The sequence below is a fragment of the Onychomys torridus genome, chromosome 19 (assembly GCF_903995425.1).
Source record: "Onychomys torridus chromosome 19, mOncTor1.1, whole genome shotgun sequence".
Lineage (NCBI taxonomy): Eukaryota > Metazoa > Chordata > Mammalia > Rodentia > Cricetidae > Onychomys > Onychomys torridus.
Genome location: NC_050461.1, coordinates 58,159,512 through 58,186,598, shown reverse-complemented (window position 1 = coordinate 58,186,598; position 27,087 = coordinate 58,159,512). Strand labels below are relative to the sequence as shown.

The following is a 27,087-nucleotide window of genomic DNA, read 5'->3' as shown; positions in this document are numbered from 1 at the left end:
AGCTGAGAAGTAAGGGTGTAAGTCCTCTCCACTCTACACTTCCTGTGGGCAAAATATTTGAGGCTTAATCTTACTCTTAGGAGTTTGGTCAAAAATCAAAAAAACTGTCTTCACTTTTTATCTTAAACCATTAAATGACACGTTTCAGTGACAAGTCTGCAGTTAGATTTCTCAGAGTGACTTTGATCGTTTACCTCAGTGTTGGTCTTAGGGGCCACGTGGGAGGGGTCTTTGATAAATGTGAATGCAGTAGCTTTGAAGCTGTGTGGCCCTGCAGGCTGCTGATGCAGAAGGAGTGGGAGGTCCCAGCACCAACAGCGCACCATCCCAGGGTCAGCACGTGAGCCTGGATAAAGCCCCCATCAGGAGGGTGTGCTTGGGTGGAACGAGAACGTTTAGATGGTGTGCATGTGTGAGAGACAAGCTTAAGTTTTACGAGACCTCCGTCCTAGCTCTGCTTCCTGCTTTTCTCCGTCATTACAGAGACATTTCTGGCATTGTTTCCTCTATAACCTCAGGTCCGCCACGTGCTTGTTTCTGTCTAGGACTTTGCCTTTTAAAACAATGCCAAAAGAAATGGGTTCAGAGCCGATTAATCCGTTCCTGTATTTGACATGAAGGAACTATGTCATAAACCCTTACACCCATAACCTTCCATCTAAGCACGGCAGGCCGTACACTAAGGACATTTTGCAAGCCTGGTGTGGTGTTGGTGGACCGGGGATGTCAGAATGATACTGATCATTCATAGTCTGAAGTTACTAATTTCCAGACAACTTCACGTGGACACTGGGGTGTTGTGCAGAAACAAAGAGGAAATGCATGTAGGAGAGACTCATCGAGGCTAAGGCAGCAGTAATTGAGGTGGGAGGAGTGGAAGGCTGAGAAGACTCCCTCACCCAGCACTTGCTGAGGGTGTGGATTCCAGGCCGGCCTTGTCTGGGATCTTGTGGAGCTGGGCAGTTTCCAGCAAGCACAGCTGGGCCCCCGCCGCCACCACCACTGACGCTTTCCCAGTCCTCTGCTAACTCACAAGACAAGCGTTACTCACGGATTCCTTTGCTGAGGATGACAATCTGAGTGCTGTGGCCTCTAGAATGACCCCTGAACTTGGAGTCACTAGCATGACTCACAGGGCTCAGCATATGGTTGTGCTCAAGACAAGTTGACTTGCAAGCGTACGCGCACAAGCTGTTTCTCACAGCTTGTAATCTCTGAGAGTTACTATATCCAGAGGGCAGAGGGGAGATGTGTATCAGCAAAGTCCAGGGGACAGCTGGCTCATGCTGCCAAGAGCCTTTCCTCTTGGAGTCACCTGGGGTATTCTCAGTTCCTCTGTCACTAACTTGTGATGTGTGTTGTGAACTGCCAGGGGGCGTGTTGGAGATTCAATACTCAGGCTTTTCCCGGGGGCTTTGGTCATAATATATCATATAGATACCCTCTGCCTATACACCCCCAGAATTTTAGAAAGAAAGCTGGTGACACAGGCCATGCTGTCACCCAGTGGCCTGGCCTTTATTTACCTGTGGACTATACTAACCCTTGAAGCCTGATGTCTACCTTGCAAGCAGCCGTTCTCAGAGGGGATGCTCAGGCCTTGCTCTGACTCTTGGAGATGCGCCTGCAATGTGGTGACTGAGACAGACTAGTTACCAAGATTTTTAGCCTCAATTGAAAAGCTGATGTTGAGTGAGTGATCACTCCATACATAGGAGATTTCATTTGACAAGAGGGAGCAGGGTGCACTGTGAGCTTGATGCTCCAGGGCAGTCAGGGCTGAGGGTAGGGTCAGAGAGGGGGTCTCTGGTCAAGTTGCTTCTGGTCTGAATGCCTCTTGTAGGCAGATGAAGGGTGAGGAGGGTCAGGCAAATAGCAGCATGGCCATGTGAGGGCTCGGTACACTGGAGCAGAAAGGAGGGGGAGCCATAGGGAAGTGGGGCTGTTTTACTGACCACTCCTCCTCATCTGAAGGTTAGACCAGGGTGAGCCTCGGGGGTAGAGACCTCCTGCTAACCCTTCCCTTCCACTCCCTTAACAGAGCAGCTTTTCAGTTTGTACCCCGAGTCAAGTGTTGCTCCACATCAGAGGTAGCACTGGCCAGGAGCAGTCCCGAAAACTCACGGTCTCAGAGGGAAGAGAGTCCAAAGAGAAAGGATGCAGTTGGGCTTTGTGAGATGGGCTGTGTCCTCGTTCTGACCCTGGTTATCGTCTCCGTGGTCAAGAGATCGCTTATCTGAGGACTCCACACCTCTGTGCTTCTTTCCTTTTTTCACACTCGGGACGGTGACTTGCATGGAGTGTTTGCTGCATACCAGATACATAATTCCCAGAGGCCCGCCTGAGCCAGTCCACGGATGGATCCCAGTGTCAGCACGTGGAACACATCCCTGCACGCCAGCTGCACCAGACGCGGCCACGTGTTTATAGCAAATGCTATTTAGCCATTTTATCGTTTCTGCGGGGAAGCGGTTCAAATAGCCAGAGTGTGGCTGCCAGGAAAGAAAGACCCAGGAAGGAAAAGGTGGATGAAATCGGGTTTTGGAATTCTCAGAACAGATGTCACTGGTTTTTATGTTTGACAGATTTTGTGTTAAGGTGCTAGCATTACTCACTTATTGCAGTTTATATGAAGGAGAAATATTTCTGGTGTGTATTTTGGAACTGCCTTTTGACACTAATTAGAATTTTAAAATAAATTTGTGTGTGCGTCCAGCTCCCGTGTTCTTAGACAGCAGGGCTTCTCAGGCTGTAAGAAGTCCCCCAACCACACCCACCTGCCGGGGTGGGTGCTGCAGCTTTGAATTGTGTCCCAAGACATCTATCCGAGGATTGCCAGATTGTTAATTCTACTCTTAATCATTCGACATAAACATGGAGAAACTAAAACCAAATCTGAGAACCCAAACTATATAGCACCGAGACTGAGCAGAATCACGACCTATAATCAAGTGTTCTCCACAGTGAACATCCATACCTCTTCATGCCATTTGCCACAGGACGCGCCTCTCATCTCTCAGAGATCAGACTGACCTTCAGGGAGTGAGAGCTTCTGTGGTACAATATTTAAGAGTGGGGAGAAGTATTGTTAAACTGGCCTCCCGTGTGGGCAGTGCTCTGAGAAGGGGAGAGTGGTTTAATTTCTGTTCTGTTCCCGCCTGGACTGAACCCAGAGGGAGCTATACCGCTGACACAGTGGTGATATTTCAGAGAAAGACTCATTGGTGGTGTATACCTTAGAGTTAAAAACTAGGCTTGGGACCGATAACTTGTGGACCTGGCACCTAATTTGTGATGAAAGAGTCTTGGTTGTGGGGAAGAGCTGAGTGAGGGGAGCGTGGGGGTCTGTAGTACGGTGTCACGGGCCAACGTGTGATGGGAGTGGAAGGCTGGACCTCTGCTGCGTGCGTCTGTCCCTGAGCTCTTCCTGCAGGTACAGCATGCACTGAAGACTGGGAAAGTGGCGCTTTTCCTAGAAAGTGACTGCTGAGCTTCGAATCTGAAGTTCCATGAGCACCGTTCTTAGGAATCTCCAGGCGGTTATACTCAGGCACGGCTCCCCCTTAGTGCACGTGGATCCCATTAAATCGAGTGAGAAGTTGTTAGGAAGAAACGCTTAGGGTCGTGTCTGATTTGAATCTAAATGTGCATCTAGTTGATGTCTAAACGGAGAGGTAATGATTCCAGCAGGTGTGTTTGTAACCTGATGGGGTGTGTCCTAAAGGACATACCACCCGTCCCCTACGCTCACAGTGATCGCTCACTATTGTGTGAATAAAGAGACTCGCCGCAGGGACTAACATCCTTACATTTTTGTCATGTTCCACCCTCCAAGCCCAGCCTTCTGTTCTGTAAACATGGGCACGTGTCTCCATTCTATTCATTGAGCCGTAAGGTTCTCTGGGTTTTGACAGATGCATAGTGTTACATATTCACCACTGTAACATCACAGAATACTTTCTTGACCCTGCGAGATCTGCTGGGTTTCACCCAGTCAGCTTCCCTCTGTGCTTCTGGGAATCAGACAATTGCTGACCTCTTCCCTATTTGCCCTAGTTGGCCACCTTCTTCCTCTTCCTCCTTCTCCTCTTCCTCCTCCTCCGCCTTTTCCTCCTCTCCCTTCTCCTCCTCCTCCTCTTCTTTCTGTGTTGCATAGTTACAATTATTTAATGTACGGCCCTGCAGGGTAGCTTATCCCCTTGTTAAGAGTCATCCACGTCTTTCCCTGGCCTCTCATCATCTCTTCTTACCATGAACTAACATTGAGTTATGTACAAGTTTGTCTGTGTCTTCACTCACTGGAAGGCAGCTTGGATGCCTCCGGAATTAGCAGATCATGGAAGAGAGTCATTCATGTAACGTTCCCATGCAGGTTTCTGTGTGGACGTGGGCTTCCATGTGAGCTGGGCTAAGATATGGAGTATAATGAGGGATAATATGATTGTGTCACACGGAACAACTTTTTAGAAAGTGTGATAATAAACGAACAACCCATCTTCCCAAACAGCACCCTGCGTGGATACTGACCAGCAGTGAGCAAGGACTGATATTCTGCTTCCATATCAACAATTAGTGCTCTGGGGGGTTTGGACCTCAGCCATCGCAATAACTATGTAGCTGAGTCTTGTTTTCCTGTTACCTTCAGTTCACTAATGACCAATTAGTGCCTTTTTGTGTTTATTTGTGGATATTCACGTCTTCTTTGCTAAGGTGTTTGTTCAGCATTGTCTCTATTTTTAAAGGCTGGCTGTTTGTTTGCTTATGGCTGACTTTGACGAGTATATTTTGGATGCAGGTCCTTTATATAATATACAGTTTGCAAACAGGACAAAGCTGTGATGAATAACAAGGGGCCCAACTGACAACTGTCCACGCAGCCTGGCTTTCTGGGACCTAGGAAAGTAACCGTAACAGGAAAGGGACCTGAGCAATAAAAACTCTCTTCAGAAAAAAGTGTGTGTGTGGAGGGTGAGTCCTTTAGCCGTCAGGATGCTCCTCCTTGAGGTCACAGAGGAGTGTGCGAAGACCGGAGACTGAAAGCGTGTTGAGAGTCCTGATTCACAGTGTGGGCATCCTGGCGGGTGGGTGATGGGCATCGGGGAAGTGAGTGAGGACTGTGGAGTGTGTCATCGAAGTGGTGGATGGGAGCCTGAGGAATCAAGTTTGTGGGCATAAGGAAAAGGAGGACTGTCTCTCCGTCAGCCGTCTCCTGCAAGGTGCCCACGCTACCACCTTCACTCCAGTGCCCAAGTCTTTCTGTATCCAGGATGTGCCTTGCCATGCCAGGTGAGCAGTCGACCCAGAGGAGTCCTTTGTCTTTAGCATCTTGCGGGAAATTTTAAATCCGATTCTGTTCCAAAGGTGCCCTTTGCCCTGTGCGGAACCCGATGGGTCGGTCTCCCCTTCTCTCCTGTGGTCTGTGTGTTGTATGTGTGGCAGTCGACCGTTTAGTGCCTGACTTCATTGAAAGAAGCCATCTGCCTTCTCAGCTACCCTGCTCTGCTGTAAGATCCTCACAGCTGTGACTCAAGTGCTCAGCAGAATTAAGTAGCACGTGTGGATTCTCTGCTTTGTGGAAATGTGTGGCCTACTCTCTGCAGGGACAAAATTCGACTTAGTTTCCTTCTTTCCTGTGTCCCAGTCAAGTTTCTCCTGGTGCCGCCCTCCGGCCGTCCCTGTGGACGGGATCTCACTGAACACGGGGCAGCGAGAGCAATTCTCACGCCCAACTCGTGTTTGGGATGATTTTAATCTAAAAACGATGTAACTTTGTATTTTTGATATGAAAACCTATCAAGTTACTTTGTCTTACCTGTAGCCAGCAGTTTTCATTGGACAGGAACCTCAACCGAATAGCAATGGGGAAATGGCAGGAGCATTCTGAACCGACGTTGGCTATCACTGGCTTTAGTGCCTGTGGGGAGGGAGGAACTTGAGCTGCCAGCAATAACGATGAATGGTGACTCACACATTCATCAGTCACTTTGGCAGCCAGCCATGGTGCATTGCCAGGTTTAATGGATGGTAACTGTTGACCATGGTGGTTTATGCAACCTAACGTACAGTCGAAAGGCACAGCCCAGCTCGAGTGCCGTGGGAACTGGCAGGTGGGGGACAGCTGTTTGGTGTGACTTAGTGTCTGCCATCTAAAACTGCCAAGTTCTGACTTTGCATTCCTGGTTCTGCTCTTTTATTATGCCGATAACATAGAATGCCGCCTGGTCTTAGTCTTTGAACAGAAGCAGCTAAGATTTCGTGACATCTTGTCATCGCCGGTAGCCCACGTGCTCCCAAGGCTTTGCCCTTTTGTCAAGCAGCAACTGTCTGTCTTCCCACTAAGTCGTACTGGCCAGCGCTGTGCATCAGAGGGGAGGTCCTGAATCCTAGCACACTGTGTCTGTATCCTCTGTGTGCCCTGTGTGAAGATGCTGCTGCATGGGTGAATCTTATTCTCTCTGGTTCCTTTGCAGGTTTGACGGATGAGAAAGTGAAGGCCTATCTCTCTCTCCACCCCCAGGTCTTAGATGAGTTTGTTTCTGAAAGTGTCAGTGCGGAGACTGTAGAAAAGTGGCTGAAGAGAAAAAACAACAAAGTTGAAGGTAAGATGCCGCCCGCCCGCCCGCCCGCTCTCTCGCTCGCTCGCTCGCACCAAGTGCACACAGATTTCAGACCAAACTTTGCTAGCCCAGAATGGGACAGCGTGTTGTAGAAAACAAAACATGTTTAATCCCAGCCCTCGGGAGGCAGAGGCAGGCGGACCTCTGTAAGTTGGAGGCCAGCCTGGGCTACAAAGCGAGTCCAGGACAGGCAGAGCTGTACGGAGAAACCCTGCCTTGACAGAACAAAACCAAAGGAAGCCTAAAACAGCAACAGTAACAAAAAACCAAGCAAACAAAAACCCATGAAGCAGAGATGTGCATTTTACTTCTGTCAGTTTTTTTTAAAAAACTTTTTAAAAGATAACATTGTTAGAAAGAGGAACTAAATATGAGAGAAACATCCTTAATTAAAAAGAAAAAGACTTGGCAAATAATTGCTGAGAATTTACTTAGTGCTTGTGGTGTTAGTCAGCGTGGAGTCACCGCAGTGCGGCATCTGAGGCCGTGAACTCAAAAGAGGAGAGGTTCATTTGTTTCTAGTTCAGGATTTAATAGCCCCATAGCTTTTGGCTTCTGGCAAGGACAGTGGATGGCAGTGGCAGGGACCTCCTCTGTCCCAGTGAAGAGCTCTTATCACCAGCTGGGAGAGAGACTGAGGGAGGAGCCCCGGGTTCCACATGGCCTCCACTTCTGCTCTCGTGGCCACAGGGCCCCTGCAGGCCCTTCTACCTGATGGGCCACAGCACACCGGGACAACTGCTTTGGGGGCCGAGGGAACACTGTCTGCGTGCAGACCAGTGATGAGTACTGATTAGAAAACCCAGTGCACGCTCCTATCTCTAGAGACTACATTTTACACAAGGCTGTCTGAAAACAGCAGACCATGCAGACTGCAGGAAGAACCCGGCTTGTCTATGACCCATCCTTCTTTCCTAGTCACGGAGGCTACCAGAATGCCACCTCCAGGGGTCAGATGAGGACAGCCCTTTTGGATGCATCGTAGAGAGTGGAGAAGGACTTGAGAACTGTTCTAAACTTGAGATTCTTGGATGGGCTGCCTGTGCTCTGGTAAAGAGCCTCCCCCAGTGGTCATACAGCTAATGCTGTGCAAGCTCAGTGGGTCATACACCAAAGACAGGCTTGCCAGTTTCAGTGCAAAGAAGGCTAAGAAGGACTGAAGTTCATTATGTGGATCCATGAAACTGTGACAAGAATTAAAAAAAAAATTGGATTCCCAGGATTTCAGGCATATTGTATTTAAAATTTATGCAAAATACCATTTTAGAGGAGGGCTCCCTTAGAGTATTTCTCTCTTATTCTCAGAAATATATGTATCTTTTAAACTAATTACGTATTCTTTGCAGTTCAAGTAATAGAAAGTAGAGCTGCACATATGCTGGGCAAGTGCTCTACCGACAAACTACATCCCCAGGCTTAAAAAATGCATTTATTTTAAACACAGGTTGCTTAAGAAACAGTTGTATTTATGAAAATAAGAAGTGTAGACTCAAAAGGTATGTAAGGTCAAATTCATCTCCTCTCAAACTGAGTCCATGTGAATGTGTTTTCTTTGAATATTGCAGAATAATTTTCCTTTATTTCTAAATGGATATATTTGGCTATCTGACCAAATTTGTCCTCTCATTTTTATGAATGTTGTGTTCATAGGCACAGTCAACTCTACTTTTGTGTTAATACCAAAATAGTAGTTCTGGGGGGAATCTTCTGAGTGTGCTAAACATCCTAACTTCTGTCTGACACACAGAAGTGGGTGTTCTAAAGAAACAGTAGGAATATGGGCAGTTTCCATGCTCTGAGTAAGTCTTTATAGTTTCTGAACATATAATAAAGACAAATATTTGCAAAAGAGAGCTTTCTCACTGAGATGTGAAACAGTTTTTAAAAGCAACCGTAGTGATGTGTCTACGAGTGTGAGTGTGTGTGAGCATGTGTTTTAAGAGAAAGAGATATAGAAACAAATCAGAGATCGGCGTTTTCTCTCAAGTCCCCTCAATCCTGTCATTGATGATTATGAGCAAAGCCTAACCAGCATGTGCCATCACTGTGAATCAGAGACCGGAAAGCAGTTTGAAATAGTTGACAACTTGAGGAGGCTGGCCAGGCTTTGAAGGCATATCCTGATGAATAGTGCATATTTTGGGGCCGGGAAGACAGCTCAGTCCTGCTTAAGTGCCTTCCACCAAGCATGAAGACTTGGGTCCGGACCTCCAGCACCCACATAAGAACCTGACATTGTGGTGGGCACCAGTAACCCAGCAGTAGAGTGTGTGTTGCGGTAAAGACAACTGGATCTTTAAAGTTCACTGGCCATGCCTGACCAAATCAGGGATTGCCTCTTCTAAGGAGGCAGAGTGAGTGAGGGAATACCCAATGCCAAACTCTTGTCTCTCCATGAATGTACACACACACACACACACACACACACACACACACACACACACACACACACACACGGTATCAGTTACTTTTCTGTTGCTATGAAGAAATGCCATGAACAAAAGCAGTGTATAGAAGGAAATGTTGATCAGGCGCTTGGTTTCAGAGCACAGAGTCACATCGCGGCATTTGGGAAGACGTGGCATAGAGGCAGAAGCAGGAGGGTGGCTGGTCATCGGCCAGGTGGTTCTTGCCAGCTCATGGTCATTTGTCATGCTGGTAAATCTGTCCCAAGCTCATTTGAAAGCTTCCTAAGGGAGTGAATTGTACCAGAAATGTTGAGTATTGTTTATACCAACTGTGTGGGACCAGGTACCAGATGTGTCTCAGGTGTTGGTATTCATTCTCATTCTCTCTCTCTCTCTCTCTCTCTCTCTCTCTCTCTCTCTCTCTGTCTCTGTCTCTCTCTCTCTGAGTGTGTCTGTGTGTGTGTGTGCGCGCGCGTGCTCGCGGGCGCGCGCACGCACATGTATAATATTTGCATTGGCTTTACACTTAATTTGAAAATCCACAACTAGACTTTCGAATTAGAAGGGCCAACTTGTACATATTTTCAATCCCTCAAGGCAGCTTGTAGGAAAATGGTGTGTTGAGCTCTTGCTGAGGTCTCCAGAGCATGCTAAAAGGTCACTAGTCTAACAAATAGGAGGAAGTTGTAATTCTTTGTTTTCTTTTTGGAGGTCTGACAGCCTGGTCTGTCTCTCCAGTTAGTTAGCTCATAGTCAGGGAAATCTGAAGGGAGAAGGGGAGAGAATGGGGCTCCAGGGTGGGGGTGACCACTGGACCATTCAGGTTAGAGCCTGAGCAGTGTTCTTAATGTTCTCAGTACAATCATATTGCTTCCTTACCATTCCCACTTCAAATGTATAACATTTATGTGCAGCTGAGAAGCATCTCTCTGTGTGTGTATGTGTGTGTGTGTGTGTGTGTGTGAATATGTCTGTCTGTATGTGTGTATGCATGTGTGTATATATCTCCTGATAAGTGTGTGTGTATGTGTTGCACATGTGTTCACATGTGTGCAGAGGTCAGTAAACCTCTAGTAGTGCTCCTCAGGAGTCAGCTACCTTGTTTTCTGAGATTGGTCTCAGCCTCTCTCCACCTCCCCCGGCACTGGATTACTAGTGTGATCTTTGCATGGGTGCTGGCATCGTACCTGGGCTCTCACACTTGAAGAGGCAATGCTTCACCCACTGAGCTCACTCTGGCCTCGCCGGCCCTGAAAACTGTTTTCTGAAGTTGACCTTGAATCAAAGTTCCCAATGACCCATTTTAAAGTGACGTTTGAAGCTGGGGTTTGCATTTATTTCCTTTGTAAGTGATTTTACTCATATGGGAAGAAAGTCAGGAATTCCTCAAAATAGAAGGTAATTTCCAAGGAGTTCCCAACACCTTCATCTTTTTATGTATTTGGAAAGAAATGAAATCTTGGAAAGAATTATATTTCATATTTAATTCTACTGAACATTATATCTTTATGTTCATTTATATGTGAACTATGTATGACAGTCCCAACCTTTTGGTACTCTGAGGTTACTACAGCCATTAACACCTGTGTCCACACACCGTGCACATGTGAGGCTATGTGGAGGCCCAGTCCTCTGCATTTCTTGTAAGAGTCTCCAAGAAGGGACATGACCCCACACTGCAAACACTGTTCTGTTATGGGTCAGAAGAACCAAAACTTAGCCCAACTGTCAACAGTGTCTCACCTCTGGTTACCAGTTTGGGCAGTGTTGGAAAGTGTGGTGAATTGCCACTCAGTATGACCATATTTGGTGTCCTTATTACTCTGATTATATTTAAGGTGAGTCTCAATAAGACCCCCAACTCCTGTGTAATATTAATCTCTGAGGGGAGTTTATTTAGTACCCAAGAAGGTGTTGAGTCAGCCTAACCAGTTTATAAGTTGTTGGTAGAGTGCTATCCTTTGTGGCCTGAGGTTTTGTGTGTGGCATGTTCTAGAACAGATCCTGCCACTACTTTTGACATTGAAGTAATTAATAATGAAGGTGTTGTTGCTGTCAGTTAACTTAACTCTTAAAATGTTACGTTTTTTTTTAAATACATAAGTGTAGTTATCACATGTTTTTCCCTTTTATGTGATTCTAGAAATGAGGTTTATTATTATCCAAGTGAAATTCTTAGACATTTCATCCTTAGAATTAAGATTTTAAAATCGTGCCACCCCACCCTACTATTTGACAGCCTGAGATTCAGATTGAACTGCATTTAACCTGGTTAATATCTACCAGATGGCTCCTAGGCTGCTGTAGAGTGTAACATCTTAAACCAATGAGGCATGAGTTCCCTTGCCAGAACACACAGCCTTGTAAGGTTGTAGTTTGTAGAACACTAAAAAACGATGCATGCATCGTGAATAAACAAACAAGACATGTGTGAAATGGTTTTCATGGAACGTAATTTTAGACACCTTTCTTTGTTTTTCTTGCTACTAGAATGATTTTTATTCTATTACAATTTTACCTCAGCAGTTGAAATTGCATTATCAACATGAAGCTTTCAAGTCATGTGTTCATTTCCTTTTGGCAAATGGAAGTCATGCATTGAACGCTTTGATGTGAGTTATAAATACTCATGAGTCTACCAACTGTAAGCATGAGAGGAGGCAGTGCTGGCAGTAACTGATACATTGTATCAATTCTGTTAATTGTGTGTTGATTACTCTGACCATGTGTCCTTAAGTGTGTGGCTTGGGAGCCAGGTAGCTCATGATTCTGAGCCAGACCTCAGGTCGAGATTCTAATAACATGAAAAATCAAGTCTCATCGTTACACCATTGTGGGTGCCCGGGAAACCGATCCACGTGTATTCTTTTGCTGTGGACTAGACCGATTTCTGAAGCCGTGTCTGTATTGTTTTTGCAGCTGGTGGCAGCTCTTAGTCATGCACTAAAAGCCATTGTGTTTTCTAAGCAGAAGTCCCACTTCTGAGTGATTCAAATGATTAAAAGCTCAAGGAACCATGAGGTTTTGGAAAATCCTTGTTTTCACTGAGGTTTCTCTATACTGTTTGTAGTTTTTAGCTGCACATATAGAAAAAGATGCTGTTTAAATGTTAGTTGATGTAATTCTTCTCAGCACTTAAAGTTTTGTTTCACCTGTGACAGATTTTTAAACATAAAAACCCATGAAAAACAGTGGTGCAATATCTTCCCATTGTTTTCCAGTCTACCTCTTAAAACCTTTCTGGAAACTTAGCAGCGATCTAAGTTGGCTTCAGGTTGCGTAGCCCTTTGTAGAAGTGTCCTCGAGAAGTAGTGTCTTCACTAGGTTTTCTGTTGTGTAACACAACATCATGACCAAAAGTACAAAGGGTTATTTCATCCCACAACTCTCGGGTCCTACTCTGTCACTGAGGGATGTCAGGGCAGGGCAGGATCAGCAGAAGCCACAGAAAGACTGCTGCCTACTGGCTGGCTGCTTACTTACTGCTTGCTCAGCCTGCTCTCTTGGACTACCCAGGACTGCCTGTCTCGGAAGGCTCCACCCACAGTCAGCCAGCCCCTCCCACATCAACCATTAATAAAGTCAGTGCTCCCATAGGCTTGTTCACTGGTCAGTCTGGTAGGAACATTTTCTCAGTGATGATCCCCTCTTCCCCAGTGACCCTAACTTGTGTCAAGTTGACCAAGGTGCTATGATACCTACTTGTACCTTGAATGTGACCCAGGGTGACACATTTCCCTGGCTACCCATTCAGTTACCAGTTCACAGTTATTTATTGATTGCCTGCTGTGAGTGTCTGTGGTGGTCTGAGTAAAAATAAAAATGGTCTCCATAGGCTCATAGGGAATGACGCTATTAGGAAGCGGACGGAGCCTTGTTGGAGTAGGTATAGCTTTGATGAAGGAGGTGTGTCACTAGGGGGTGGGCTTGAGGTCTCAAATGCTCAAGCCAGGTCTAGGGTGACATTCACTTCCCATTGCCTGCCAATCCAGACATAGAACTCTCAGCTCCTTCTCCAGCACCACGTCTGCCTGCATGCTGCCTTGCTTCCCACCATGATGATAATGGACTGAACCTCTGAACTGTAGGCCAGCCCCAATGAACTGTTTTCCTTTATGAGAGTTGCCGTGGTCATGGTGTCTCTTCACAGCAATAGAAACCCAAACTCAGACAGTGTGTAATTGTGGAAAAAGGCATAAAGAGTGCACTCTTCGCTCAAAGCTCATTTGTTCCAGAGAAGTCATCTTAACAAGTGAGTGAGCAGGAGAAAGATTATTTTAGCGTCGTTGATTGTGTATATTAGAGAAATCTAGTGTAATGGCCAGCGTAGAAAAGCTTAGTGAATTTTTCAAATCTGGTGTTTGCCTTCAGCCAGTTAAACCTGGCTTCAGTGTTGAGAACTGCTGTCTGTCTCCCTGGTGTCCCTGGCTGTTTGCAGTGCCATGGGAGCAGTATTTCCTGTGCTGTCAGGAATCCTGTACTTTATGGTAGTAGATGTATGACATTATCAGAGGCCAGGGAGCAAGGCGGTGAGTTGTTAGGGGACTCGGTGTCATCAGTGACTCCTGGACGAGGGAATCGTCACCGAGGAGCTGGCCATACTCACTGTGTCCATCTCACTCAGACTTCCTGTCTCAGTGCCCGGTGGCCTGGTTTGCACGGGCTCTGCAGGACTTCCTGTGTTTGCTGGGGTTTGAGGGCCAGCGCTAGGCGCCATGGCACCTGGAAGACTAAAGGTAGGGCTGACGTGGGTGGAGAGGCTCTGAGAAATGGCAAGAGCCGGAGCAGGGCTTGAGGCTTGATTTCTGAGGACTTCGGAAGCAGTGGAGCAGTGGTCTGGGAGAGGCGCGGGCTGTTCAGGCAAGGTGGCCTGTGCAGCAGTTCAGCTCAGATGATGGCTGGGGTGAGACAATAAGTAAGCATGTGTGTGTGTGTGTGTGTGTGTGTGTGTGTGTGTGTGTGTGTGTGCGCGCGCGTGTGTCTCCTCCTCTTTGTTCACTCTGGAGTGGCAGCTTTGATGCGCTGTCCTCTGAGAGTCCCCAGCTTGGAAATGGTATGGAGGTAGGGTGGGGGATTTTGTTCCCCCATTCTGTATCGCCCTGCTGTTCATGTTCTCTGCTTGGTTTCCTTCCTTGATTCTGTTGTGTTGATACCAGCCATCCCGGCTCCCCAGAGCTGTGGAGTTCAAGGGCAGTGTGTACCTAGTGCCTCTGGCGAGATCAGCTCTTATCTCGGGAAGGGAGGGTCCCTAAGAAGATAGAATTTAGTCCTCAGAAGGCCCTGTGAAGATTGAGCTGCTTGGGAGGGTAGTTATGAGAAAGCTTCAAAGCAGACTTAGGCCTTTGGGAGCATCATAGCAGGGGGAGGCACTGGTCAGGCTCCACCTTCTAGGGATCATTTCTAAGAACAACGCAAATACCTTGAAATTTAGAGAAGGACCTAAATGTGAGTTTCCTGAGTGAGCTGTCATGGCATGCCTGCCCTGTCTCCTGTGTTAGGAACAGGTCAATCAGGTTTCAGGGTTCTGGTCACCTGTGGCCTCCCCAGGTCAGCCCACACCTCTGCTTCAGAGGTACAGTGGCTGTGGGAACTGAGGACCTGTGCCGGTCTCAAAGTAGTGGCTCAACTTTTGAAATTAAAGCAAGACTTTCCAAGTATTTTTTCATTGCTGCCCCGAAATGTAAAGGCCTGACATTTGGTCACAGACTGTTAGAAGGCCAGTGTGACTTCATGTTTTCAAGTGGAATCAGTGTCTGTTCCTTTTGGCTTCAGCACTCTTTAAAAACCTAAATATAAAACACAAAAAAATACTTGATGAAAAGTACAATCTGAGCAAGCTGTATATCACGAAGAGGGTCTACACTCACTCTGAGGAAGAGTTTAGGAAAGCTGGCCTCAAAATTCCAAAGCAGTGAAGCATGACAAAAATTATGAAAATGATTAACACTAAGAAATAATAACTGAGGAAGAACAGCTGTTGTTCAGGGTAATTGAGAGATTAATTTTCAGCTAAATGCTTTATATCAATCATAGTCAAAGGCACTTGTGGTCTGAATGAGCATGGCCCTCATAGGCTCCTATATTTGTACGCTTAGTTCCCTGTTTGGGAAGGTTTAGGAGGTGTGGCCTTACTGGGGTAGGTGCCTTTGATGGAGGAGGTGTGAAGTTTCAGGAGCCTACAGAAGGCCCAGTGTCTGTCTGTCTGTCTCCCCCCCCCTCTTTCTCTACTTGCTGGCTGTAGATCAGGATGTAAAGCTCTCAGCTACTTCTCTAGCACGATGTCTGTCTGTTTCCCACCATGATGATCATGTACAAACCCTCTGAAGCTGTAAGCAAGGGCCCAGTTAGGTGCCTTCCTTTATGAGAGTTACCTTGGCCATGGTTCCTCTTGACAGCAGCAGAGCAGTTAAGGAGGACATCTCTGCAAGTAGTATTTCAGTAGGTGTTCGGAGCACTTGCTTTAATATCATTTCCTGGGTCTGTAGAATAATTCAGTTGGGCTTCTTTTGAAGGCAGAGGGCTTGGAGTTGTTTATGTTGCATCATGGGAGTTAAAATGTGTAGCCCACACTGGCTGAAGGACCATCTGAGAATCTTGTGATAAAGTGCACTTCGAACTGGCCTTCAACCTTCTGTTTTGATCTGTTTTTTTTTTTTGTTTGTTTGTTTGTTTTTTAATCACTTGAAGCAGGCTGAGTTAATGAAGGAAAGGGGCTCATTTCACTTATAGTTTTGAAGATTCAAGGACATAGCACTGGCCCGATGATGTTGCAGCTACAGGAGGACATTTCTGTGTGGGTAGAGATCCCATTTTGAAAATGGATCTCCCAGAGGCTGGGCTCCCCTATGTCTTTTCGGGGTATCCCCTTAATGACCCTGCACTAGGTTCCCTCTTTCAAAGGTCCATGGCTTCCCACCACTACACAGAGGACTGAGGGCTTCCAACCATCTTGTTTGATGCTGAGACATAGACTCTGAGACCCTTTCAGGGTGGTTTGACCTGGGGCATCTGGCACAGAAGAAGGTGGGCATTCGGAAATCCACCCTAGTGGGTGACTTAGATTGTTTCTTCTTGATTCATCTCTCTCCCTCAGTGGGAATATGAAAGAGAAAGATGGAAGTCTGCGTGCTCCTTTTACAAGAAAAAAATACATTTAAGCCAATATTCGAGGGTATAGCAGATCCAGGAAGGCTAGAAATGAAACATTTCAGGACTCGAAAAGGCTGACAGCCGAGGGAGGAGTTGGTCCTTTCCGGACTCTCCTACTTCCAGGGTGTAGTCCACGTGGAAACGTGTGGTGGTGGAAACCCTGGTGGGGGGTTCTTAGTGAGCTAGTGGGAGCCCCGAGGAGAAGAGCCCCTGCTTTCTCTGCAGCAGCAGAGCCATGCCAGCAGAGCTGTGGGGTGCAGGCGGGCGGTGGGGCCCGCTGGCTGTGGGTGTGGGTGAAGGAGGCGGGATGCTGTCTCCCAGCTCGGCTTCTCTTTGGTCCTCCAGTGGTTCTCCCTCCCTTTGGCTGGTCCCTCTGAGATCTCTCCCGTTATCTGAGAGGAGGTAGACAGCCTGCCGTTGGTTGAGTGTTTGGGTGGTTCCTCTAGAGGTGTGAGAAGTCATGATTTCTACTTCTGATTTCAAACTATGTGGGTTTTTTTTTTTTAATCTTTGTTGAAAGATACTTGTTTTTCTCTTTTCAAAGTGTGTTTTTTTTTTTTCTTTTTCATACCTTTGAAAAGTGTCCCTGTTGTCTTTTGTAAGTATACGTCAAAATACCTTTGGTGTGGAAAAGCGTTCCTCACCCACACAGTTGCCAGTACCTGCCCCAGGAAGAGCCACAGGTGATGACGCCTGGTATGTGCCCTTCCCAGGACCTGCACACTGGCCTGATTGGCACTGTGTGGCCGGGGTATGTTGATTCTTCATCATGGGTAGGCAGTGTGAGCAGCAAGGTGAAGTCTGAACTCTACCCACCACACATCGTATGCTGTCGTTGTTCTAAAGTGACACCTTCCTCAGTGTGAATGTTCCAGAACTTAAAATATGCAGGTGATGGTTTCATGGCAACCTGTAGAAACTGGCTGCAGGCTGTCAGCCTCTCACTGTTGACCTTTTTTATGTTCAATGCTCTTTCATTCCTGTGAAAGATTTTCCTTAATGGGACAGCTAATCAGTTTCATCTTTTGACATTGTGCCCTCTCTGCACATTCCTGGTTGGCTCAGCTCTCATCCTTCCTGGCTCCGAGTTCAGCCATGTTGTTGGAACAGGAAGAGTTCTTATGACAATGTCATGTTGAGTAACACATTTTTGCAGACTTTCAGCCAGGCAGCTCAAGATTGAGCTCAGCCGCTAAGACTTGCCTCAGCAGCCTTCTGAGCCAGCTTCCACACCCCTCACATAGCACTAGAACCTCTTCAAAGACTGAAGCAGGGTTGGTCAGCCTCCGACACAGGTGACCTCAGACGACAGCCAGGTACATTAAAAAATACTTGGCTCTTAATTTTCCTGGTGTATGATTCTGCGGGTTTTAAATCATCTAGGTTCATGTGGCCACCAGACAGAGGACACAGCACACCTGTGACACGACCCTCTCCCCTCCTGGCCACACTCTGTCCAACTGATTCTGCAGTAACTGAATGGTTCTCTGGTGCATGGTTTTGCATTTTCCAGGTCTGTAGATGGAATCAAGTGATGTTTAACCACTTCCAGTCTCTTGTGTCTCTTGGCACCTTGGCTCTGAGATCCACCAGACTGTGGTGTACACAGGCTGTGTTCTTTGTTGCTGGGCTGTCTTTGCTTGTACACCACTGCTATGCATCCCCAAGCCTCTGCTAAAGCACAGTTGGCTAACTTCCAGTGTTTTGAAGTTAAGAATAATAACAATATGGCTTTGCATTAACAGTGCCCACCACGCAAGCCTGTTGATCCGAGTCCCATCTTCACAGCCTATGGTGGAAGGAAAACATTGTCACAAAAAGTTGCCCTCTGACCATGCCACACATGTGCCTGCATTAAGATCTGCATATCACATATGACAACAACAACAACAATAATAAAAAAAAAACAACAACAATAAAAAACGGTTTTAAAGTGCATAGAGTAAGACATCTGGCATGGCACTCTGGCCTCCACACACACAGGGCACATGTACCTGAACATAAGCTCGCTTGTGCATGTGTGTGCACACACATGCATACACACACACACACACACACACACACACACACACACACACACAAACCTGCGCTCACAGACTATACATTACACATACACAAATAAAAAAGAGTAATATTTATGCCACTTCACATTGTTTCCAAGGAGTGCTGGGAAGGTAGGAGGTCACTGGCCTGTTTGCTTGTTGAAGAAACTTGTGTGTCTGACATGGGCTCTGACATGGGCGAGTTCTTGTAAAATGTCCCAGTCTTTATAAAACCATCTGCTCTGTGTTTCTGCTGCCTATGGTTTCCCATACATTATTTCTATCTTGTTCTATAAGCTCTCAGTTCTCAGAAATTGTTTGGTGGTGTAGCTTACCATCCATTCACTAGCCTCTTGTGTCTCATGTGGTGTTTGGCCTGGTGGGATATAGAAGATGTTCATTCAAGGAATAGAGACCAAGGGACTGGGGCTCATTTGGAAGCACTGCACCTGTCTCCACAGAGTTAACTCTGTTCACGGTCAGACAGTTTAAAGTTGTATTTTTTAGCACTTTGTGTAAAAACAGTTCTTTGTCACTCTACACTGGCCTTTAGAGTAAATAGCACCTGGCACAGGAAAGGGTCATTTCTAGCATCCTAGGGCTCTCTCTCTCTCTCTCTTTGTTTTTTCCTGAGACAGGGTTTCTCTGTGTAGCTTTGCGCCTTTCCTGGAACTCACTTGGTAGCCCAGGCTGGCCTCGAACTCACAGAGATCCGCCTGCTTCTGCTGGGATTAAATGCATGCGCCACCACCGCCCGGCCCTAAGGCTCTCTTTACTCGGCGGCTTTATTGCTGTATGTCAGAACGAGGTAAAGGGAACACACACACCATTCCAAGTGTGACAGTTAGGATCGTCAGAGGTTTTCTGAGTGATCCTAGTTGGACCAATGGCAGAGGTGAAACCGGGGAGCCGTTCTGAGGCTGGAGCGGCTCTTCTGTCCTCTCCACTCCCTCATCTCTCGTCAGAGTTAGCCAATACCAAGTGGTCAGCCCTGAAATCACACACACACAAGGGAGACTGAAGGGACTCAACGGGATGTGTGTGCATGTGTCTACACATATATGTGTGAGGCATATACATACATACACATATATGTAACAGTAGCATTTAAAGAAATAGCAGCAATGGAGTTGAGAGGGAATGAGGAGGGCGTGGGATGTGTTGTGGGAAGAAGGAAGGAAATGATGTAATTATATTATAATTTCAAAAATTGTTAATGAGCGCATTACAACACTTGGAAGCCCCCCCCCCCCATCTCCCTCCAATTCTCCTGTGTGAGGTCGTCTCAGGTGCTGGGAGCTGCTTATTATCAGCAGAAAATCAGCTGTCACATCACGTGTGGCTTCGGGAGTATGTGCTGGGAATTGAAGGTTCCTAGGTCTGGATGATCAGTAAAAGCAGGGTTCTAGTGCCCAGGTCAGAGGTGACTGCTTGTCTTTGGGAATAATGTGCCTCAGAAGCCAAAGACAGGGGGCGGGGCACAGGGAGCCTCTGAGAGGTGCTTTGAAGGACAGGATCTAGGGAGGGGTGGGCCCTGAAGGGAGAGGCTCCTGTAGGTACCTTGGGAGGAGAGACTTCTCCCATGCTGGTGGGGAGTGTGGCAAGGGGTGAGGGGAATTACTGGTGCAGGAGAGAAGGTAGTTGCTGGAGTGTGCTACTGTTAAGTAAGAGAGTGGGAAACAGAGCCAAGTGGAGGGAGTGGGCACAGGGAGGAGGAGGCCATGGGCTTCCAATGAGTAAGTCTCTGTAGTGATGACTTTGTTCTCTGGATCTGTCCTCAGGAGGGAACAGTGCAGTCACATGGTAGCTCAGGTTGTTGTTTGAAGACTCCCCTCCCCCATGATGTTTTCTGGAAGCTGCAGCAGTTTACACCTCCACCAGCAGTAGATAAGACTTTCCCTTTCTCTGAAGCCTCATTAGCATGTGTTGCTGTCTGTGGTCTTGATGACAGCCATTCTGACTGGGGTCTCAAAACATTCTTGGTTTGCATTCTCTAATAGCTAAGGAAGTTGAACACCTTCTCAAGTATTTATTGACCATTTGTGTCCCCTCTATTGAGACTGTCTATTCCATTTTTAGTCCTTTTTACTGGTTGACGTGTGTGTACAGTTTGGTGTATGTAGTAGATATGTGTGCATGTATGTGGTGGTGGAGGTTGACATCGGGTACCTGCTGTGGGATGTTCTGTATGTCAAATGTGTTGATCTGATTGGTTGAAATAAATAAAGTGCTGATTGGCCAGTAGCCAGGCAGGAAGGATAGGGTAGGCGGGACAAGGAAGAGGAGAATGTGGGAAGTGAAGGCTGGGGCAGAGAGATGCTGCCAGCCACCGCCATGACAAGAAAGATGTAAGGTATTGGTAAGCCACGAGCCACGTGGCAACTTATAGATTAGTAGAAATGGGTTAATTTAAGATAGAAGAACTAGATAACAAGAAGCCTGCCACGGCCATACAGTTTGTAAACAATATAAGTGTCTGTGTGTTTACTTGGTTGGGTCTGAGCGTCTATGGGCCTGGCGGGTGAGAGAGATTTGTCCTGACTGTAGGCCAGGCAGGAAAACTCCAGCTACAGGTACCCTCTGTTGCACCCCACCTTATGTATTGGGACAAGGTTTGTCACTGAACACGAGCTTGTTGACTTGGCTAGAGTGGCCTGCTGTTGAGCTCCCAAGATCCCCCTGTCTCTGGCCCCCCAGCACCAGGTTATGGGGTTATGACCATGTGCTGCCCCAACTGGCTTTTTCAGTATTGCTGGAGACCCCAGGTTCCCATGTTCTTCCATTAATTCCAGAGTGAGCACCTGACAGCAGCCACAGGAGCATGTCAGGTCTACCAGCATGTTCCGATTTCTGTAAGTGTGGGTCCATGACTGTGATTCCATCTCACATCCAGGAAACATGGAAAGCGATCACAAAACACAAATACCCACACAGTTAGAAAGACATAAAATATTTAAAGGAAGTGTTTACTGTGAAAGGGACACCACTCAGTACTAGGAAACCCCGAGGGGATTCTTTTCCTCCAGGCCCGGTTCTTGCTAAGGCTTTTAAAGATCATTAAGATAGAGTTTGGATGGAGAGATGGTTTCCCCTTTCTGAAGAAATACATTTGTCTTTAGCAGTGCGGTCGCGGCTGCGCAGCCGATACTTGTTTCCTTGTTCGTGTGTCTCAGTGGCCTCCCTGGCTCCTGAGGACAGGGCTGGGTGCCTGGGCACAGGTTCCTCAGTATCTAGAAGCTGCCCATGTGTGTTGTTAAAGAGGAGATGCTCTTCTGCCTAAAGACCCAGGTCCTCTGCTGTGAACCTTTCTACTGATAATTTGATGCTCCCAAATAATTTAGTCTGTTATCCAGGTCAGTTCCCTCTTTCCCACTATCCCTTACCCAGCCGTTCAAAGGGAGCTTGGCCTTTATTTAGACTGTATGCAGTTACCCACCAGCAGGTCAGTTGTGAGTGCTGCTGGAAACCACCAGGACAGCATTCCAAACTGTGGCTCTACCCTGGAATTCCTCTGGTCTACCAGCAGTTGTAACAGTCTGGGCTGGCGGGGGCAAGTTTCTTCTTCATTATTATTTAGTTTTGGAAGAATAACTCTGTTTTTCAGTAACAGTTCTCACTGTCAGGATGGTGTCTCTCTGGATGTCTTCTGGCTCCCAAGTATAGCACTTTCCCAAGGGAGCACTGCCAGGCCCTGCAGACCCCAGCTTGCCACTGCTTGCTGGAGTGCCTGCACCGCCCCTGAGATGCTCCTGCACTATGGAATGGCATTCGACACTTGACACATTTGACTCCCTGGGACAGGAGAGTTCAATAAATGAAATTGCCAAGTACGGGAAGAGGGAACGTGGATTTCTTGGTGACCCACAAGTGTGTAATAGACTTGACGTTCATTTGGCACAAGTTGTGAGTGCTAAGTCAGGTGAAGAGGACAGGGAAGAGGAAGGGGAAGAGAGGACGAGGGAGAGGAGGGAATATTTCTAAATTCGTTCCAAGGTGAAAATCCAGAAATCATCTACAGGCAAAAGTTGTTTGTTTGTTTTTTCCTCCAAATACTTTAAATTGCCCATCGAGCTGAAGATAGTTGGTTCTGTAGGTATATACAGTCAGTATATCTTTTGCACACACTAGTTTGAGGAGTAATATGCCAGATCTTGCACTGGTTAGTACTTGCCTAAGAGTGATAGGCCAGGCCAATGGGAAGAGCAGGAAAATATTTGTTAGCAGGTGTCGGACTCTGAAACTATGCTCTGTAGTGATGGAGGGAGCTAAAGTCCGGGGCCATGCTTGATTGACACCCAACCCCACCGCACACTGTGACTGCGAGTTGGATGCCTGTAATGATGATTGTGTTTGATAATCAATTAGTTAAATTTGAGACTTACTTTCACTTGGCAGTGTAGGCTGGCCTCAAACTTACAATCCTCTTGCCCTAGCCTCCAGAGGCACATGCCACCATGCCAGCCAGTTTGCTTTTTAAATCCATGCTTACTGAATTGCTTAGATACAGTTTTTTGATTACACTAATCCAAGCCTTTATAGCTTTAGAATGCACTGCTAAACTGATAATGCTTTAATAGTTCCATTTTCAGAGAGGTTTAGGAAAAGATAAATTGGGAGGGGAAGAGTAAGTGAAAAATCCCATGATGCTCCTTCAATAAAGAAGATTGGCCAGGTGGCACACACCTTTAGTCCCAGCACTCAGGAAGCAGAGGCAGGCAGATCTCTATGAGTTGCAGGCCAGCCTGGTTTGCAAAGTGAATTCCAGGACAGTCTGGGTTGTTACACAGAGAAGCTGTGTCTTGAAAAACCAAAAAAAAAAAAAAAAAAAAGGTTAAAAAGTGCCTTTGACCTGGTACATTCTTCATTCTTGGAGCAGTCTCACGCAGTACCTAAGTTATTCATCAACCATAGCCCACATTGCCCACATCCAGTGAGCATACACTGGTAGAGTGGGCAACCAGTTTTGAAAGCCACAGTGTACTGTGGGGCTAGACTGGGTATTGTAGTGGAAATGGCTTTCGGGACACACTGGGAGCAGGCGATGGATTGATGGGCACACTGAAAAGGAGATTCAAACCCATCTGAACTTGGGAGCTGGTGCCGGGACTGTTTTTACTGTGTCTGCTGTACACACACACACACACACACACACACACACACGGCACAGTCAGTTCCTGCTGCAGGTGCACTGTACTTGCAGATAGACTTTGATGGCTGACGATGATGCAGGACCCAAAATGAAGATGCTTGCAAAGGTGTAGTTTACTTCAGAGAAAGGATCCCGCAGTGAAACAACATGCCTGCCTGCTGGGTGTGGTGATGTGGGCGGAGCTTCAGCAGTGACCAGCCACTCTAGACCCTGTGCCTCACACCCTAGTGGTGGGTCCCGGGGTCCTGGGGCCACACTGAGAGGAGCTGACAACTGTCACTTCAGCAGTGGCTGCCAAAGACTGGGCATGTGCTGCTTGCCTGGCCAGGGCACTGCCGTTGCAGGGAAGTGGCCAGACCCTTTCATGCCTGCTGGCATGACTCCTCAGCACTCATGCACTACGGGATCTGTGGTGCATTTCTGGGGGTTGCAACTCCCCGCCCCCCCAGCGGCTTTGTAGCGCGTCAGCGTCTGTAGAGTTGAGTGTGCCTGTGTAACCCCATTTCCATTTTAGAATCTTAAAAATGTGACCTGCACCAGCGGCTGCTGTGATGTTCAATCTCCCCTGTATTCTCTCAATTCATTATGTTTAACCTTTACAAGGCTCGCAGACTTCCGCAGAGGAAGCTGTGCAGAAGTATGTCAGGGGTGAACACATGTGCTGTGTCTCAGGGTGCCTTCCGGATGCTAACTGTCTCTCCTTGCTTCTCCATCCCCAGATGAATCGGCTCCTAAGGAAGTCAGCAGGGTGAGTAACCGAATGCAGTTTCTGCATCTCTGTCCCAGGACTGGAAACGTGAAGTTCCCTTCCCTAATTTCCATGTTAGCTTAGCTACGAGGTGAGAAAAGCATAGCAGAAACTCTGCACCCTTTCCAGGGTGTCGTCCCCTAGGGTGGCCAATGCAGAGAGGCTCCACACAGAAGCCCCAGGGCAGAAAACCCAGATGAGGCACCCAGGTGCCCGCACATCTGGAATTGTGCCACAACTAGCATCTTAAAGCCAAGAGATGGCTGGCTTTACAGATTCTCCAGAGGAAATGTGAAGGTGGCATCCTCATGAGGAGACGTCACCTAAGCCCTGGCTGCAGAGGCCACCCTCAAGCCATCTCCTCTGCAGGACACCACAGCCCCCCACTGAGTTGACTCCCCCTTGAACCTCGCCTGTGAAGATCCCTGGATCTCTGCTCAGTCATCTTACTTGTGGAGGAACCAAGACCGTTGACTGTGGTGAAGGCATGATAGTGCTCAGCACCCCAGACAGTCGGTGTCATCTCCATCTAGAGTAATACAGTTAAGGGGTCCAGCCAACATAGCCACTGGCAGGCAGACGGGGACAGTTCAGACAGTGAAGTGCCTCTGGTGCACATATGTGTTTGGATCCCTAGCACCCATCGTAAAAGAAAAGGCAGGGGTGACAGTGTGTGTCTGTAACCCTAGTGGCAGGGGCATTTGAGGGATCCAGGATTATCCATTTGCTTGTTACCAGCCATGTTCCTGTCTTTTCTGTTTTGTGATTGGCACTTAGAAAGAAATTCTGAGCCGAGCAGTGGTGGTGTATGCCTTTAATCCCAGCATTTGGGAGGCAGAAGCTGGCAGAGCTCTGTGAGTTCGAGGCCAGTTTGGTGTACAGAGCTAGTTCCAGGACAGCCAGGGCTACACAAAAGAAACTCTGTCTCAAAAAACAAAAACAATACAAAACAAAACGAAAAACAACTAAAGAAAAAAAAAAGAAAGAAAGAAGCTCTGACCAGAATGGGGAGAGAGAGCATCAACATAAAAAGTGATCTCAACTCTCAGTTGCTGGAATGTGCTGCTCTGTGGGCATGTCTGGGGCTCCTGGGGACAGAATACTGCAGCTATGTGCTGCTGTGCTCTCAGAAATGGACTGTGGCAGAATGGAGTGCATTTTGAGGTTTTCTTTCATAATGCTGATTTTTTTTTCTCTCCCCTGAGTATTTATAAAAGGCTGCTGTTTGCTCTTGGAATGAATGTTCATTAGGATCTTGGTAAATGCTTTAGTTTTTACTAAGTCAGCCTGATGTGGGGAGTGTCACACTTAGCTGGAACCCATCTGTTTGGAGGCTCTCACAGGTGTTTCTTGGCACATCAACCCTTCACTTTGGTTGGTTGTCTCTTGGCCCTGCTGATCTGCGTGAGGTACTCTGTAGACCCCCCGGGGCCACTGTGTGCCCTGCTAACTGTGACTTCTGTAGCAGGCTGCCCACTCTCAGGTCCTGTTCACACTTTTGCTCACATTGGACCATCATCACAATTAAAATCGTGTCTGTGTTTCCGCCTGTATGGTTAACCCGCTGATAATCATTCTGTGGACTTGAATTCTCCTGAGAAAACAAAACGAATGCTTCCCTAAAGTTCATTTTTCGTAGGTCCTTCCTCACACAGAAGTTAGCCTTTGTCCCTTGTGTGCTGCTCACACTGTGGTGGTGTGGACAGACCTTCACAAAACCTTTACATGTAGTCGCGTGTCTTGGGGGTCACTGTTTCATTTCTGTTTTAACTGACTGTACTTGTGGATGGATGGCTAGTTTCCCCACACTTATTCGCCGTGCATGTCTGTGTCTTTTAGAGTCTCCTGACAGTGGAGAGGGTGAGCCACATCACTTTCAGAGCTCAGTGAGGGGGTGAGGTGTGCCCTGAGGGGATGGGGCTTAGAATGGTCCCCAGCAGTGTGACCGCCAGGTTTTTCCTGAGTGGATGGGACAGATTGCTTTTCCAGAGTCCAGATCCCATTCTCTGGCCTCCACCTTCCCTTGGCCTGGCAAAGGCGGTGACCACACTGCTTCTGTGTAACGCCTTGGTGCGCTGAGGGATGGTAATGTGGCAATGTTTGCTGTCAGGCCAGTCACCGGGCCACGCCAGGCTCTCTCCATGTTAAATTGGAGTCTTGTGTTGTCATTCTCCCCAGGATATTGTTCTTTTCTTCCTGAGTCATCCTTTTGGGAAGAGGATTTTAAGTCAGCCCCAATTTTTCAGCTTGACTCTCTTGGTCTTGAACCTTTGACAAACTTGCCTTTAGACTCCCGGATGCAGCAGCCATAGCTGTCCGGACTCTCCACAACTTCAGATTTTTCCTTGACTTGATTTTTGTGTGATTTAGTTAAGAAAGAGAAGGCCATCCATTGGTGACTTTAAATGCCACTTTTTTCCTTCTCTGTGGAAATGAAATGCCCACACCATCGTGGGACTTTCTGAATGTCCTTTGATTCCTGTGGGCACATAGTTGAGTGTCAGGGCTGTGCTGTGTGCTGGTCCTCAGCTCTGTAGGGAGGGAGGTGGCCGCAGCTAGTGCCACTGCTCTTCCCAGAGGGACTGGGACAGGACAGGTTTGTAGATGGTGAGGAGTTCCCAGGCACAGGAGGGCTTGAGAACCAGGAAAGTGACAGTCCAGAGGCAGCCAGTGTGCCTGGGGACCTCTAATATGGGATGAAGGCTCCAAGGGGCTGAAAACAGCAGTGTCGAGAATGAGAACGTCATTAAGAGTGCACCATGTAGAGTAGTTCTTTTGTTGAACGCACAGCATTCAGATGCTTAGGCAGTAAGGTGGAGACAGAGCAGCAGGGTTGGGACCTCCCTCAGCCTAATGAGCAGCGGAGCACTGTTTCCTGCTTCCTACATCCTGAGCTGAGAGCAGCGCTGTATTTTACACAGAAGTGTCCTGCAGGGCTGACAGTCATTCTTTTGGGGAATATTTTTTGACTTCA

General features: G+C 47.3%; 1 protein-coding gene across 4 annotated transcripts in view; it reads left to right on the top strand.

Annotated features, from left to right (window-relative positions):
* Positions 1-27,087, top strand: part of Pde10a (phosphodiesterase 10A) — a 426,835-nt gene that overhangs the window by 334,613 nt on the left and 65,135 nt on the right. For all 4 annotated transcript variants that reach the window (XM_036168831.1, XM_036168830.1, XM_036168829.1 and 1 more), the window contains 2 exons: positions 6,471-6,599; positions 24,085-24,113. In XM_036168831.1, coding sequence (XP_036024724.1) covers positions 6,471-6,599; positions 24,085-24,113 — 158 coding nt within the window. The remainder of the gene's footprint in view (positions 1-6,470; positions 6,600-24,084; positions 24,114-27,087) is intronic.